Here is an 18,987-nt window from a genome sequence, read left to right on the forward strand (position 1 = left end):
AGTTTTTTGGAGTCCTCATTTCTGAAGGCTTCCATATCACATAAAACTTTCATTAAATAAATTTATATGCTTTTCTCTTGTTAATCTGTCTTTTGTTAAAGGGTTCTTTGCCAAGAACCTAGAGATGAGTGAAGAAAGAAATCTTTTCTCCCATATACTAGGGACAAGGTCACCTCAAGGCAGAGGCAGGATTTGAGCTAAACTTTCCTAGATGAGTTAAATTTCAAAGAGTAGAGAGATGAATTGGGAATGAGATTGGTAAAAAAAAAAGATACGAGTAAAAGTACAGTGAGGATTTTCAAAGAACAATGATAATCAATTAGGCTGCAGCAAAATGCTTACTAAAACAATAATAGGAGAACAATCTATTAAAGTTTATTGAAACAAGAATTCGGAAGTTCTTGGATAAGACCTAAGAATTAAAATGTATCCTTAAGGAGTTGTTAATGTTGTTTTGTTTTTGTGGTTGGCCAGTGTTAATGTTTTTTTGAGCAAGTAATATAGTTACGGTACCATCTTAAAATGTTGAATCAAATGGTCTTATACAAATGAAATGAAAGGAACAAAGATATATCCACAGATGAATGTTAAGAGATAGTGTAAACGAATTAATAGAAAGGGAACAGAAAGAAAAGATAAATACATGCTATACTGACAAAGCAAAAGCAAAAAGACATAGTAAATGATCGAATCTTTAAGACAGAAACCAACATAAAAATTCAGAGGAATTTTGGCTTTGATGACAAGAGAATGGTGATCACATTAGCAAGAACAGGTTCTGAAAACAAAGATAACTAATCCAGTTTTAGAAATGGTGATGTCTATACACAAGTGAAAATGCCCGAAATGTTTTTATTAGAAGACATGTTTCATAAATGTCAGTAAAAACGTTCTGACTGGAAAGAGAAATGTCTGTTGGAAGAGAAGTACACAGAAATAATGTACTATAAATATGAATTGTTACAGGGTAATTTAAGAGGGAAAATACTGTTTCTTCTCCTACTATTTTTTTAGTAAGCATTTTGCTGCAGCCTAATATTGAAAACAAAAGTACAATTCTTTAAGTTGGGAATAGACTCTTTTTAAGAACTAACCTTAAAAAGTCCATCTGCCACTGCTGTTTCCTAACTAAAAATAAAATTTGATTAGATATTAAAGCGCAGTATGTCAATATTGATTGATTATTCAAATATTTATTGAAGACCTCTGTGCCAAGAACTGCCTAGATAGTAAGTATATAATAGTTAATAAGGTAGGCAAGATCCTGCTCTCACAAATACCTTTTATCTGAATGATTTGCTAAATCATGACTGACTTAAAGACTTCAGTGTCACTTTAACCTAAACTTGTTATCACGGTAGCAAATGTTTAATTGTCAAATACTATCAGAATTCCTATTCAGCCACTATGTACTAGACACTATTAATATAAACCTAAGATTCAATACATTAAATATAACTTTAGCTATTTAAGTATTTTTGGTAAGACTCTTGCCATCAGTAGTACAATTATTCGCTAACGGTATTAAATCTTGTGTAATTTAGAATAAGCAGAGGCCAGAATCTCTGAGAAAAGCAGCAGCTCATAAATTGATATGGTGTAAATCATTTCTCAACAATCTTTAGGTCACCTGAATATTTAATATAAAAACATGCTTTGTAATACCTTCCAGAGAGGTATTAGAACAAAAAATAAATTTGTGGGATATGAAGATGTAACGCTAATGACTCCGATCTCCCTCTCAAGTAATAGCTTCTTATATCTAACTGCCACCTGACATTTCTACACAGATGTCCTGAGCTACTTCGAGCTCAATATAGCTAAAACTTAGCTCTTGTTCTCTCCAAACCTTCTTCTTCACAGTTTCTATCAGTGAATACAGCACTACTGCCCAGGTTAGAAACATGAATCATCCTTAATTCTTCCTTACTCTCCCACCCCCAACTCCATTACAATTAATCATCGAAGCTGATCTACTTTGTTGTCTACATCTCTCTCAAATCCAACTACATCTCCCTATCCCCACTACCACCAAAGTCAAGCCAGCATCCTCTTGATACTTTCCTGAATCCAAACTAGCTTCCCCTGTGATCTGTTTGCCACATTTTAATTAGGTTCCTTTTCTAAAACAAAGATGTAATCACGTCACTTCCTCACACTTAAACTCCTTGAATAGTTTTCTCATTACTCTGTTAATCCAAACTTCTTAAAATGGTTTATAAGACCCTCAATAAAATTGCCCAGCCTTACTCTCTAGTCTTAGCTCTTGAAACTAGTCACTCCCCCATCCCCACCCCATGTTAAGCTCTACACACAACACATACATTTCTTTTAGTTTCAATCTTCCCTTTCTTACCTCTCATCCTTTGTTCATGCTATTTCTTGTGCTAACAATCCTTCCCCAATTTTTTATCTAGACAAACCACCAACAGTTTCTCTAAGTTTCAATTTGTGTCACTTCTTCTAAGAGGCCTTGCCATATTTCCATTCAGTCATTCAATAAATATTTATTAAATGCCTACGATAAGTATTGTCCTAGGTGCTTGAATGTATATAAATAAATAAAACATATGGCCCTTTCCTTACAGGAACAGAGACTAATACAACACTAATCATACTTAATTGCAATTACATATTTAGTCATCTTTCCTCCTCAGAGTAGTAACTAGTATCAAGTATGAGCTAAAACCAATTTAATTTACAATAATCAATTCATAAAACAGTAAATAAATCAATGAAACATTAAACAAAAATATACTGAGCACCAATCATGTGAAAGGTAGGCCCACAGTCCTCAGCATAGCTAGAAGACCATAAAAGGTTTCAAATATCTGCTTTAATGGTCATCTCAAAAGAACAATAGATAAAAGTCAGAAGACTTAGTTCTAATTCTGTCTTTGCAATTATCCAACTGACCTCAAGCCAGTCATTTATTATTTCTGAACCTCATACCTTTAAGTGTAATATTGTAGTAATTAAATTAATGATCAGTATAATTGTACACTATAATTTATTTCTTCATGGGTTCAAAATCAGACTTGTTTAAACAGTTTGGAAAAAAGTAACAAGAAAACAGTTCAAATGATAAATTCCTAAGCTGTAGTAAAATGTAAACTCCAGAGCATTTAAGAAAATACCAGTAACAGCAGCAACATGGACATCCATTTAATGACATTGCTTTACGAAATAATTTCTGGGAACTAAAATAAGAGCTTTAGTTCATGCCTCCTCTGCTCATATTTTCCCAAGGTAACACTCCAATCAAAATTCTATTCTTTTCTTCAGGACCCAACTCAAATGTCACCTTCCTCTATGAAGACTTTCCTGCTTTCTTCCTTAAAATTTCTTCCTTAGTCCTACTATACTACATCATTCATACCTGACAGTATTCTGTTTTATAACATATAATTAGTTGTATGGCACTAAGAATTCTACTTACCAAGGCATCCTTAACACAAAGCATAGTGCAGAGAACATTAGGTTTCAGTAAAGCCTTACTGTATGTCTTGCTGTATTTGGCATCTTTATTTACAGCTTAAACATACTATGGAAGGCTAAACTAAAGCAACAGCAAAATTCATCAGTCTGAGGGGGTAGTTTTATGGTTTCCTGTTCAAATATTGGGATATTTGCCATTTAACCTTTCAACTGTTAGGTTAAAAAATACTTCAGATTTGGATAGAAACTTTTACATTAAACACAGGCCTGGATGAAGCTTTCTTTTTTGGCAAAAACAGATTGACAGCTCAGCTTCAAAAGAGGTCAATGTAGCCTACTTATCCCTTTAAACAAATGAAAAAGCACAGTGAAACCAATGATGAGTTTTAAGTGATGTAGACCAAGAGAGACATAAACATATCCTGGAGTAAAGGCATCACACTAGAAAATACTGTACAAAAATAAGTAAATAAACCCAAAGCAAGCCAATATCTTAATTCTTAAAAATAACTCAGAGAAAACCATCATAATAATGTCAAGGATTACCTCAGCTTTCTTCTTTCTGGTCTTAAATTTAGTAGGTTCTAGAATGAAAGAATTCGAAAAAAGGAGTTCACTGATTTCAGAGCTGGAGCTGAGACTAATACTTATAGCTTATACACAGTAAGGATAGTAAAAACCACAAAGAAGGAAAGTATTCTAATTCTTGAGTTACAAAAGACTGCAGATTTTGAGCACTTTGCCATTAATCTAGACTTAACCTAATATCTAGTAACAGCTTTTATTTTTACTTACAGACTATGCTAATGTTAGTTTGTAGCAAACTAAAAAGAAATTTGCCATAAGGAAATAATATCCTAAATAAATAATATGAGGGGAAAAAGAAGGCAAATAATCTGATTATTCAATATTAAATAACTTTAAATGTAATACATAAAACACAAAGGTATGTTAATTGATGTTAACATAAGGATAAAAATCTTTGCAAATTATATGTTCTCCAATGGAATTTTAAGTTATGATGAAGGTGACATTTCAAACCTTTGAGGAATCTCACAATCAAAGAAATGCACAGCAAAATAAATACCACTTTTCGCCAATTAGACCAGCAAGGATTAAAACATTGGTTAATACTTAGCAGAGTGTAGGGAAACAGACAGTCTCATAAATTGCCAATAGAAATGTTAAGTAGTATAATCACACTGCACTTTTGCAATATATATCTGAAGTTAAAGCGCACATATCCTTCGACCCAGCAATCCATTGCTACAAATTATCTTACAGATACTCTCACACACTCCCAATGACACAATCAAGAATAATTATCGTAGCACCGCTTATACAAGCAAAAAAAATCCTGAGATTTACCTAAACATTCATAAGGAAATCACTATATTAAATGTGGTACATGTATGGAAAAATATCCAAGATATATTGATAAATGGAAAGAAAGATTCAGAATACATACCAGTTATTTTTGGTAACTTAAGGGGAGTACAGTGCTGAGCGGGAGGAGAGTTTTATTTTTTACTTTAAACACTGCTGATCTGCTCATACATACAAGCACCTGTGACTTTCATTTAAAAATTAAATTTGAAAATACTAAACGTTACTTAGCAATACCGCTGGGAAAAAAATGTCAAATGTACAATTGTGCAATCTCACCTAAAATGAAGAACAAAGAATTAACTTAAAAAGTTTTCTTTTTCATGCTACGAAGCGCAGCACATCTACCCTTTAGTGCTACAGTCTCTACCCTCAAAGAAACTGAGACACAGGGAGGTTAATTTAGAAACTAAGGAAACAAATCTAATAAAGAAAAAACATCCATAAAGAATTCCAAATCCTTGGATTCAGGGATTCTGGAAAAAGAAAAGCAGCAGCTGCCTATGTGAAATATTGAAGCACAAAATGAAAAGGAAGAGTCTGAAACTGAGGTATACCTATCAACCTCTGAGAAGAAAAACTAGCCTAAAATCTTCTAGAGACATAAATGTAAGTCAAGCAATCTCAAAATTAAATTTCTCTGGATCCTCAAATCTTATCAACAAGAAAACTAAACACCCTTTACATATAGGATAAAGTAAAAGAAATAACCAAGATTCTACATTTGTAAGACTCTTTGAGTCTAAGAAAATCCTCGTAGAGAGAAAGAACAGCATGAGATAGGGTCAATGTCCAACTCTGTGTTCAACTTTTGTGGCAGAAGCTGCAGAGGAAAAGCAACAAATTGATCCCAGTGGGGAAGAACCTCTCCTCGCTTTGGACTTGCTAGAGGGCAAACTTCAGGTATAAAAATCCTCAGGTGACTACTATAGCCAACCCAACTAGCCGAATTTCAAATATAGAAGAAACAAACTAGTCAAAATGCTTTAAAATTTTTTAAATGTTTCATTTCTTAAGAAAGCATATTGTTGATATATATTATATATCTATAATAATAAAACATTTTTTAAAAAATACCTTTCAACAAACAGCAAGCTAGCTTAGCTATAGGAAACAAAAATGTTATCACAGTTCCAGACTACAATTCTTCAGTTTCTTCCTCCATCCCAATAGTTTTTTACCTTTAGAGAAATGAGGAAACATTTTCTTTACTTCTTACACATGTGACCAGTATTTCTAATCTTCTACTTGTATTAGACATCTTTTAAAATCTTTAAATGAAAAAAATAAATAACCAGTACAAATCTACAAAGAGAATACTCTTAGAAGGAAACACTTCAGTTTCCACTGAAACATTAATGCCTTCGTTTGGAAATAGTAATCAAATCAACAATGACAGTCACTCTTACTTAAGGTCTGAACTAAGAATAGTATTACCCATTTTATTTCAACCTGATTGCAAAAAAGTCGTGGGGGATATTTTATTTTTCTTTCCAAAATGCCTACAATGCTGCCTCTAGACTGCCCTCATTGGCTCCTTCCTATAGCTAAACAGCAACTGAAGTGCTAATGACCCATCCCATTCTAGCCAGTATCCAGAATCCCTATCTGAGAGAGACCTCAGTTCATTGGTCTATGTTTAACAAACACTTACTGAGTGCATATAATATCCCGAGCACTGAGCTACTAAGATAAATGAGACATGAATGGTTTTTATCTTCAAAGAGCTCAGTCTAATAAAGAAGACAGATGCCTGTAGTATGGCCAGGCATAGCTCAAAGGATGAGACGATGCTTGCGATAGGCCATTTCAGGAGATAAGCTGACAACCAGGAGGAAGAGTAGTGGCAATTGGGGGCAGGGAGAGGATTTAGGGAGAGTGACAACACATACTTAGGACTAGAAATAGGAGTATGACACAGCATACTTAGTTCATTCATATAATTCTAGGCATTTTGGCATAGCTGCAGTGTGATAATCGTATACCATGTTATAAGGCTTACTACATTTTATTCTGCAGGTGATGGGGGACAATGAAGGGGACAGGTAGAGGAAGGAAAATAATACAATGGAGAGAAGCTGGCAAGTGAGGCCAGAGACTTAGAGAATCCAATAAACAAAATTGTACAGAGAACATATAAACAATTTGAGATGTGTTCATACAATGGAACATTTCTCAGCAATAAAAGAATAATGAACTACTGATATACTCACAACAACACAGATTAAACTCAAAAACATTATTACATATATATAATTTATGCAAAAGTGTATATATTATATAATTCTATGTATATAAACTCCAAGAACAGGCAAAACTAAACTATGCTAATAGTCTTCAGAAAGACGCTTACCTCGGGGAAAGGCAATATTGTCTTGGAAAGGGGAAGAGCAAAAGGCACTTTCTGGGATAATGAAATGTTCTATATCGTGACTTAGATGGTGGTTACATGTATAAATACATATGTAAAAAATCATTCAGCTCTATACTTTACATTTTATACGTTACCATATGTAAACTATACCGTAACAAAAAAGGAAAAAAATGCATAAATAATTGTGGTGGAATAAGGACAGAGTATGTTAAACCAGTGTCATCCCACAAGCAATATCAAACGTATAGGAAATCAGAACAAAGGTTCTAATAAACATTATATATTCAACTAGCAAATAAAATCTCTATAGGATATCAAAATATAAAAATCTGGTTTCTTCACTTCAAGACGATATAAAGGCAAGTGTTCTTTATAATAAATGCTATAAAAATAAATTATCCTCTCTTCAGAAATAGCCCACTATTAACCAAAAATAAAATTAATTTTTTTCTACACAGCGGTACCTACCGCATAGGAAGTACTATAATGATTAATAAGGTATGAGAAGCACTTAATAGAATTTAAAGAATAAATATTCTTCGAACTACCACTACTATTATTATTACATAATAGCAAAAAAAAAAAAAAAAAGAAAAGAAAAAAAGAAAACTTTGCTTCAAAGCATGCCTAAACCACTGATTGAGATTACATTATTTAACTGCACGTTACTCAATCAATCATAGCACTTCTCATCCTAGGCTTCTTTTTTAAAAAACAAACATTGAGATCAGCAAATTTCTGACAACTGAAACATCTGGTTAGACTAGAGAAAGACCAAATTAACTGATCAAAGTATTCTTTTTACTCTGAATATATCCTAAAGCCATACAAGTATTTATTTACCAACAGGTAGTAAATGTATTTTTTAAACATTTCAACATTTCAACGCTTATATTATTAAAAAACATTCTTTCACATACCAACCAAAGTACAAGATCACAATTCAATTTTTTGAAAGTCAGCAGTCTTAGAAAGCTATTCAGAATGCTACATTAGAAAAGTCATTCAGTAGAGATACCCACAAAAAAAACCCCAATAAAACTATAATTCTGAACACTATATTAACAGAAAGAAGTCACAAATGAGTGAATTTAGCCACTGTGGAAGGGCTTTGTTAACAGAAATAACAAAATTCACAAAAGCAAAGACTACCCATATACTATTACCAACTAAGGAGAGAACAATAAAGCAATCCAATAAATCTCTTACTGAACTGGTGAGAGTTCAAGAGTGGCTAAACCAAACATCAACTTGATTTTCTAACATGTTAGAATAGTCCTGAATGCTTTAATTAACCTCAACAAAAAAGAAGAAAAACTAAGAATTTAGTTCCACAATTTGATAGCTGTATTTTTTTACTCCCATCTAAATCAATTGGACCAAAAAAAGTCAATTCTTTCTATTTCAAATTCCTATTTAAAAACTCTTTGATTCTGGACTCAAAAACACATTCCTAAAATTTTTTGTCTTATTCCTACCTTGATATGTAACATTGAACAAAGTAGTCATCTACTTACCTAGACTTTGTCTTATTAACATCTCGCTGCAACACTCTCATCCGAAATTAAATCAAACCTGAAAGAATACGTGTAAAGACCATCATTAAGTTTTTTGCTTCGGGTATGAATAACTACATCTACAATACACTTTTTTTAAGTTAAAAATTGCAAATAAAATTATTTTCTTGATGTAACATCTGAAAAAGAATTCAACTAAAACATGATCATTTTAACCTTTAGGAAACTACTGCTAACTTTTTTTTTTTTTTTTTTTTTGGAGGAACAATAATCTAATTGGGAAAAAAAAACCTTTCCAGTTCTATTTTTTAAAAATTTTTACAATAACTCATTTTCATTAATTTAATAGTATGGCAGTGGCAATAATTAAAATCAGTACTTATGAATAAAACACACACTTCTTTCTAGATCAGTGTTTTATCTAATATTATGACGTATACACCAAAAAACTGAAGACAAAAGACACAGTATGGGATGGCATAAAAGTATATACTAATAGAAATCATAATAATAGCTAACACTGACTAAGTACTTACTAAATGTAAAGCACTGTTATTCTAAAGAATAGCATGTACTGATACTCTCCTGCTTCCTCAATTTAATCTAGTATAATGTGTCTTCTACCCCAACAATTGACTGAAAATATACTTGCCAAAAATCTACCTCCACTACTAATTTTATCACATTTCACAAATTCTTAAAATTCAGTAGTATGTCCTACTCTAAACTCTACACATCTCCACCACCAGCCTGAAACCAGCTTATTCTCCTGAATTCTCTACTCTCAAAAAAAAGGTACCACCCTACCTACTCCCATTCTCAACCTAGATTACTATAAGTATTCTATTTCCAAACTCCCTATCATCCAAATTTGTCCTCCCCAGAATGGTGGGTAATCATTTTACAATGGCTATCCTAAACATGTCACATCTAATCATTTTACGATGGCTATCCTAAACAAGTCACATCTCTGCCTCAAGGGCTTCAAGTACTGCTTCTTCAACAGTACTTATCAAAGATGTCAGCTTTATCTATCTATTCCCAATCACTACTCTCCCATTCACTCCACATTTCTACCACATTAAACCTCTTCAGTACCCAGAACAGCCCCCATGTTCTCTCAGCTTTCAAACCTTTTCACACGGTGAACTGTAACTATCTACCTATAACTACCTTCTACTTCTCTTTAATTTTACTCAGACCTTTTTACTAGTCCTTCAATATTTAGCTCAGTCACCCCAGCAGATTCTTCTTTAATTTCTTCAGCTGTGTAAAGTTGTGCTTCTCAATTGCTATAGCAACTGGTGAAAGCTCTACATCAACACCTTCTATTTACCTGTGTATTTTCTGAACTAGTGTGGACACACCGAGGGCAAGAACCCATTTATTTCATTTCAGCACTCTCACTGGCTGGCATATAGTAAAAGCATAACAATGTGTGCTGAACAGAGATCCAAGTTTTGTGTTGTATCCCAAAATATACTTGGCAATCAACCCAGTGCAATCTTTTATTTACTGAATTAATTTAATTATCAATACCAAGATTTTGGTACTAAATGTTTCTATCCCTACAGAAAATAAACTGTATAGAAATTCTAGACTAATTTAAGTACTAGGCTTAAACAAAAAAAGGGCTGGAGGGGGAGGCAAATATGGTTTTAGTACTAATAGTGTTAAAAATCCAGAAAAGTAGTTCTCAAACTTTAGCATCCATCAGAATCACCTGAAGGGCTTATTATACACAGATTGCTAGGCCTTGCTCCTAGAGTTTCTTAGCTGGTCTAGAACAAAGCCTAAGAATTTGCATTCCTAATAAATTCCTACTGTGCTGCTGATGCTATTTTGGAGACTGTACACTGAGAATTACATACCTAGAATTTTCTGAATAGTGTCTAGAAGAGACAACATGAATGTTTGTGCTCTCCAAAACTCATGTGGGTACTTGATTCCTGATGTGGCAGTGTAGAAAGATGAGGTTGTTAAGGTGATTGGACCATGAGGACCATGCTCTCATGAATGGATTAATCCATTCATGGAGTAATGGGTTAACAGTTTAATGGGTTATCATAGGCATGGGCTGGTGCTTTATAAGGAGAGCAAGTGAGCACATTAACAAGTGCTATTGCTTTGTTGGCACCCTGTCATATATACTCTGAGTCTCCATGGGACTCTGGATCAAGCAAAAGGCCCTCACCAGATATGTTCCCTGGACCTTGGACTTCCCAGCCTCCAAACTGTAAGAAACAAATTACATTTTCTTATAAATTACCCAGTTTCAGATATTCTATTATTAGCAACAGAAAATGGACTAATTCTAATTTAAGAGATGAGAATATTCTCCCTGCTACCCAATGCCATCAAACTTCTATCCACCCAGAACTGGACACTGGTGTCTGTCACGAACTAAATTAGAAATCAAATGAGAGAATTAAATAACTTCTATACATTGCTGACTGTGAAAAAAACAGCCCCACAAAAGATATCCACACTCTAATCCCTGGAACCTGTGAATGCTACCTTCTACAGCAGATATGATTAAGGATCTTGAGATGAAGAGACTATTCTGAATTATTGGGGTGGGCCCTAAATGCAATCACATGCAACCTTATAAGGAGGAGTTAGGGGAAAATTTGACTACACTCAGAGGAGAAGGTGATAAGGAAAAAAAGCAGAGAGATTTGGAAATGCTGGCCTTGAAGACTGAAGGGACATGACCACACCCAGGAATACCAGCAGCAACTAGGATTGAGAAAAGACAAGAAACGGATTTTCCTCTAGAGCCTCCAGAGAAAGCACAGTGCTGCCAGTATCTTGATTTTGGCCCAGTAATTCTGATTTCAAACTTGTGGCCTCCAGAACTGTAAGAGAATAAATTTCTGTTGTTTTTAGCCACCTGATTAGTGGTAACTTGTTAGAGCAGCCATAGGAAACTAATATACTGAAGGGAACAGGTTCTCAAGGAGATAAATTAAAAGCACCCTTACATAAAGGGTGTTATGGACTGAACTGTATACCCCCAAAATTCATATAATGAAGCTTTAACCCTGAATATGAGTGTTTTTGGAGACAGGGCCTTTCAAGAGGTAATTAAGTTAAATGAGGTCGTAAGGATGGGGCCCTAATCCAATATGACTGGTGTCCATAAGAAACACCAGGCATGCACACACAGAGGACAGACCATCTGAAAGGAGAGAGGCCTCAGGAGAAATCAAACCTATCAACACCTTGATCTTGAGCTTCCAGCCTCCAGAACTGTTAGAAAATAAATTCCTGTTGTTTAAGCCAGCCAGTCCTATTGTTGTGGTATTTTGTTATGGCAGCCCTAGCAGACTAATACTTATAAAAAATATATACATGGCTACACAACAATATAAATGTACCTAATGCTATGGAACTGTACACTTAAAATTGTTAAAATAGTAAATTTTACGTTATGCATATTTTACCAACACAAAAAATAAAAGCATATACAAATACCACACACACATTAACTTCAACTTCAGCTGTTTAACTATTTTATTTTGTTCTGCTCATAGTTATAGCTCAAAATCCAAAAAAACTTTTAACTGCAATTGTTCTACCAAAACCAAACAAGCATATTTTAGACACATTTTTTATTTTTCAATTTTATTTTTAATTGACAAACAATAATTGTATATATTGCATATTTATGAGGTATAATGTGATGTTTTGGTATATGTTTACACTGTTGAATGATTAAATCACACTAATTAACAAATCCGTCACACCACACATACTTATTTTCTGTAGTAAAAACATTTAAAATCTATTCTTTTAACAATTTTGAAACACAGAATGCATTATATATTATAGTCACCATTTTGTACAACAGACCACTAAGGCTTATTCATCCTAACTGAAATTTTGTACCATTTGATCAACATCTCCCCTTTCTCTAACCAACCCTACAACATGAGGTAAACATCATTCTACACTCTACTTCTATGAGTTCAACTTTTTTAGATTACACATATAAGTAAGATAAAGTGGTATCCATCTTTCTATGCCTGGCTTATTTCACTTAGCATGATGTCCTCCAGGTTCATCCATGACAGAATTCCCTCCTTTTTAAAGGCTGAATAGTGTTCCATTGTGTAGATATACCACATTTTCTTTATCCATTCATCAGATGAAAGACACCTAGGTTGCTTCAATATCTTAGCTATTGTGAACAATGCTACAATGAACATGGGAGTGCAGATATCTCTTTGGCATACCAATCTGAAATCTTTTGGATATACAAGTATACTCAGAAGTGCAATTGCTGGATCATAATTATACTTTTAGCTCTCTGAGAAACCTCTGTACTGTTTTCCATAATGGCAGTATTAATTCAAATTCCCATCAACACAGTGCCCAAAGTTTCCCTTTTCTCCACATACTTGACAACATTTGTTATCTTTAGTCTTTTTGATAATAGCAATTAAACAAACTTTTTAAAGGATTTTATGAGGAAGTTTGATAGAAAGTACTTTTAAATCCATACCTAAAATGTATAATACAATTTGGATATTATTTAAATAAGCGCTGGGAGAAGGGTACAGAAAAAAGGAGAATACTTAAAGTAGTCAGTGCAGCTGACTTTACCTCAGCAGAATTTTAAAAGAACACTTGAATACTAAAATGTCAAATATATCCTCACAAAAACATATAATCCACAGTCCTATCAAGAGAAAAACATTAATTCTATGGTATATCTGACTGGCACTCTTCAAAATTATTAAGGTAATCAAAAGCAAAGTCTTGAAGAGCTTAGAAGAAATGATAACTAATTGTAATGTGGTATTTTGAAACAAAAAGAACATTAGGTAAAAACTAAGAAAAGGTGAATAAACTATAGTGTTCAGTTAATAATAATGTGTCGATATTGGTTCATTAATTATAATAAATGTATCATACTAATGTAAGATGTTAATAATAAGGAAAATTGAGAGGGGCGGGATGTGGCAACACTGTATACTATCCTGCTCAAATTTTCTGTAAATCTAAAACTTCTAAAAATTAATGTCTATTAATCTTCAAAACTATTTTAAATGTTTTAAAGAAACAAACATATTTAGAAAAATGAAACACTGACAATTCAGAAAAGGCTTCTGGATTTAAAAGGCTTTCATCAAAAATACATACAAGTTATCACAAAACAAGTCTCAACAAATTTAAGACTAATCATACCAAGTATCTTCTCCAGCCCCAATGAAATGAAACTAAATACCAACTGCAGAAGGAAAATCCACACATATGGAAATTAAACAACATACTCTTAACCAACAAAGGGGTCAAAGAAGAAATCACAAGGGAATTTTGAAAACATCTGGAGACAAATGAAAACAAAAACACGACATACCAAAATTTACAGGATGAAGTAAAAGCAGTACTAAGATGGAAGTTTACAGCAGTAAAAAATAAGAAAGACCTCAAATCAAAAACCTAAGTTCACACCTCAGGGAACTAGAAAAAGAACAAACTAAATCAAAATTAGCAGAAGGAAGGAACTGATAAAGATTAGAGCAGAGATAAATGAAATAGAGAATGTAAAACAAAAGGGGGGGCAGAAATCAATGAAGCCAAGATTTTTTTTTTCCATAAAAGATCAAGAAAACTGAAAAGCCCTTAGATAAACTAAGAAAAAGAGAAGATTCAAATAATTAAAATCAGAAGTGAAAGAGGGAACATTACAACTGTTGTCAAAAGAATTTTATAAGAGAATACCATGAACAATTACACATCAACAAATTGAACAACCTAGAAGAAATGGATATATTCCTAAATATATATGTACCTAAAAATATATACCTACCAAAACTGAGTAATGAAAAATAAAAACTCTGAACACCTGCAATTAGTAAAAGGAGATTGGATACAGTAATCAAAAACTTCCCAACTAAGAATAGTCCAGGACTAACTATAAAGAATTAACACCAGTCTTTCTCAAACTCTTCCAAAGAAGTGAAGAGGAAGGAATACTTTAAATTCATCCTATGAAGTCAATATTACCATGATTTCAAAACCAGACAAAGACACAGCAAGAAAAAAAAAAAACAAGAAAACTACAGACCAATATTCTTGATAAATACTAATGCAAAAATCCTCAACAAAATACTAGCAAAACAAATTCAACAGCACATTACACTATGACCAAGTGAGATTTAATCTGGAATACAAGGATGGTTCAATACATGAAAACCAATAAATGTAATCTACCACATTAACAGAATGAAGGCCGCCCAAAATCACGTGATCATCTCAGTTGAGGCAGAAAAAGCATCTGATAAAAGTCAACACCATTTCATTGCAAAAACACCCAACAAAGTAGGAATAAAAGGAAAGTAATGAAAGTCACATGAAAACTCCATAGCTAACATCATACTCAATGGTGAAAGACTGAAAGCTTGCCCTCTAAGATCAGCAACAAGTCACGGGTGTCCAGTCTCACCATTTCTATTCAACACAGTAGTGGAAGTCCTAGCCAGAGCAATTAAGCCAGAAAAAGAAATAAAATGTATTCAAATTTGAAAGAAAGAAGTAAAATTATCCCTGTATTCAGATGATATGACCTTACATGCAGAAAATCCTAAAATTTAAAAAAAACCAAAAAAACAAACTACTGTTTAATAAGTGATTTCAGCAAAGTTGCAGGATACGAAAAACACAAAAGTCAGTTGCTATACACTGACAATGACCAATTAGAAAAGGAAATTCAGAAAATTCCATTTATAATAGAATGAAAAAGAATAAAATACTTAGGAATTAATTTGACCAAGTATACAATAGACTCGCACACTGAAAACTACAAAACACTGCTAAAAGAAATCACAGAAGATACAAATAAATGGGAAGACAACCTGTGTTCATATACTGGAAAATTTACTGTTAAAATGTCCACACTGTGCAAAGCAATCTATACATAAAATGCAATCCCTGTCAAAATTCCAATGGCATTATTTACAAAAATAGGGAAATCAATGCTTAAATTCATTTGGGGGCCCCAAAGAGCTAAAACAATCTTGAAAAAGAACAAAAAAATTGAATACCTCACAATTCTTGATTTCAAAACATACTAAAAAGCAACAGTGATCAAGATGGACCTGGTAGTACTGGCATAAAGACAGACATATTAACCAATGAAACAAAACAGAGATAAACCCACACATTTATAGTCTAATCATTTTGGGCAAGGGTGCCAAGACTACACAATGGGGAAAAGACTTCTCTTCAACAAATCGTACTGGGAAAACCTGATATCCACAAAAAATAGAGTTGGACCCGAACTTTATAACACATAGAAAAATTAACTCAAAATGGATAAGGACCAAAACATAAGATCGAAAACTATAAACCCTCCTAAAAGGAGGGAAAAAGCTTCAGGACATTAGACTTAGCTATGATTTCCTGGATTGACACCAAAAGCACAGGCAGCAAAAGTAAAAATCAACAAATTGGGACATCAAACTTAAAAACTTCTGCACGAAGAAAACAATCAATAATAGAGTAGAAAGACAACCTAAGGAACAGGAGAAAATATTTGCAAATCACTATGTCCAATAAAGGGTTAATATCCAAAATATTTAAGAAACTCACATTCAACAACAAAAATAGCTCAATTTTAAAATGGACAAAGGATCTGAATGTGAACAATTCTCCAAAGACATACAAAACAAGCATATGAAAAGATGTTCAACATCACCAATCAGAGAAACCCAAATCAAAAATACAATGAGATCACCTCACACCCATAAGGATGACTACCATCAAAAACAAAACAAAACAAAAAATAACGAGTGTTGTGGAGGATATGGAGAAACTGGAACCCTTGGTGTGCTGTCGGTTGGAATATAAAATGATGCAGCCATTATGGAAAACAGTATGGTAGTTCCTCCAAAAATTAAATATAGAATTACCATATAAGCAAGCAATCCCACTTCTGGCTATATATGCAAAAAAATTCAAGGAAGGATCTCAAAGAGATATTTACATACCAAGAGCGCATTATTCACAATATCCAAGAGGTAGACACAACCCAACTCTTCATCAACTGATAAATGGATAAAGGAAATGTGGTATATACACATATTGTGTAGCCCTAAAAAAGAAGGAAATTGTGTCACATGCTACAACATGGATGAACCTTGAGGGTGTTATGCTAAGTTAAACAAGCCAATCATAAAAGGGCAAATACTGTATGATTTCATTCATATGAAGTACCTAAAGTAGTCAAAATCATAGAAACAGAAAGTAAAATGGTGGTTATCAAGGTCTGGGGGGAGAGGGGAAAATTAGTATTTAATGAATATAGAGTTTCAATTTTCCAAGATGAAAAAGTTCTAGAGATCTGTTGCACGATGTGCATATATACTGAGTGCTACCTAACTGTACGCTTAAAAATGGTTAAGACGGTAACTTTAATGTAATGTGTTTTGAAGTCAGGCTGGGGGAGGGAATATATACAAGAATGAAGGTGAAGTAACAGGGACTGGGTTTGTCCTCCTGCCAGAAAAGCATAAGAAACCAGAAAATATACATGAAATGACAGTGTCAGATATTAGACATCAGGCAACCACTGAAGAACCCTGAACGAAAGGAAATAAACAAGGTAAACAACTTACTGCCTGGAGAAAGTAGAAATCCCTGCTCAAAAAAAAAAGAACGGTGTCCAAGCAGAATCTGGTGGTCTCCCTGAGTTGAAGAGACTGAGCTGGAACCCCAAAGAAGCCAAGACAGCTAGACAGGAGGGCAGAGTACTGAAGAGAAGAAAAGTGCACAAAGAGAAAACACCATCAAGTATCCAGCTACATAATGATTAGGGCAACCCTGTGTGGAAACTACCTCAGGCTGAGGAAAGTCACCCAAAAAGATGAGGAAATATTGTCCTAGTCTCACACAGAGCCAGAAGTAGCACCTATTTCCTTCAGACAAAATAGAAAACCTCACAATTCAGGCAACACTAGCTAAAAAGGAGTCTTGCCTCAGTAGGGAGGGACAAAGTAACCCTCAACTACATGCTATTTAAAACACAGCCCCAAAAGGGAAATGTGGCACAGGAGGGAAGAATTACAAAGTGGCACCAGGAAACCTTTGCGGTTGATGTATAAATTATCTTGTTTGTGGGGATGGCTTTCTGAGAGTATGCATATGTCAGAACATGTCAAACTATATGTGCACTTCACTGCAAGTCAATTATGCTTCAATAAATCTATTTTTAACAAATTTAATAATGATAATACAAAAACCCAATTACAAAAAGGGAGAAGATTTGAAGCACTTCACTACCTATATATGAATAACAAATAAAGATATGAAAACATGGCTACGTATCATCTGTCACTAGGAAAGTACAAATTAAAGCCACAATCACTACACAGCCATAAGAATAGCTAAAATTAATAATACCATACCAAGTGTTGATGAACAGGTAGAGGAACTGAAACTCTCATACACTCATATGGGAAGATAATATGGTACAACCACTTTGTCAAAGTTTCACTATTTCGTTAAAAATGAAACATACACCTACTATATGATCCAGTCATTCCTCTTTGAGGTATTTACCCAAATAAATAAAAGCATATGTCCATACAAAGATTTGTCCATACAAAAATGTTCATAATATCTTTATTTTTAACAGCCAAAAACTGGGGGAAAAGGTCCATCAACATGTGAATCCTTACATTTTATCCTTACACTGGAATAAGGAGAGCTGAACCAATGATACAACATGAATAAATCTCAAAATAATTATGCTGAGTGAAAAACTCCAGACCAAAAAAGTACATACTGCATGGTTTCATTTATATAAAATTCTAGGATATGGAAACTACCCTATAAATGACCAAAGGCATATCAGTCATTGTCAGGCACAGGTGGAGGAGTAATAGGGAATATGAGAAAACTTTTGAAAGTAAAGGATAGTTGCATTACCTTGACTGTGGTAACGATTTCATGATATGAAATCTGTTCAAATCGTACACTTTAAACATGACTTATTATATGTCAATTATGTTTCAATAAATGTGTTTGGAGTCATTTATAAAAAAAATAGCAATGGTACAAATGAATCATCTTTCAGCAACTGGTGAATTACATCTACCTACAATTGGTAATTCAATGCATAAACAATGCTTCCAAAATCTCACCAGACATGCTTTATGAAACAAATATAGCACAGAGTCATCTGGACTACTGGACACATTAATATATAATTTATATCTGCCCCAAACACAATGCCTACTGAAATATATACAATGGCACCAGAAC

The 18,987-nt window shown here is 33.6% G+C and overlaps 1 protein-coding gene across 4 annotated transcripts in view; it reads right to left on the bottom strand.

Moving 5' to 3' along the window:
- ZNF644 (zinc finger protein 644) overlaps nt 1–18,987 on the bottom strand; it is a 107,019-nt gene that overhangs the window by 61,867 nt on the left and 26,165 nt on the right. For all 4 annotated transcript variants that reach the window (XM_063106273.1, XM_063106275.1, XM_063106276.1 and 1 more), the window contains one exon: nt 8,716–8,773. In XM_063106273.1, the coding sequence (XP_062962343.1) occupies nt 8,716–8,756 (41 nt within the window). In that variant the 5' untranslated portion in view covers nt 8,757–8,773. The remainder of the gene's footprint in view (nt 1–8,715; nt 8,774–18,987) is intronic.

The sequence above is a fragment of the Cynocephalus volans genome, chromosome 8, assembly GCF_027409185.1.
Source record: "Cynocephalus volans isolate mCynVol1 chromosome 8, mCynVol1.pri, whole genome shotgun sequence".
In the NCBI taxonomy this organism is placed as follows: Eukaryota; Metazoa; Chordata; class Mammalia; order Dermoptera; family Cynocephalidae; genus Cynocephalus; species Cynocephalus volans.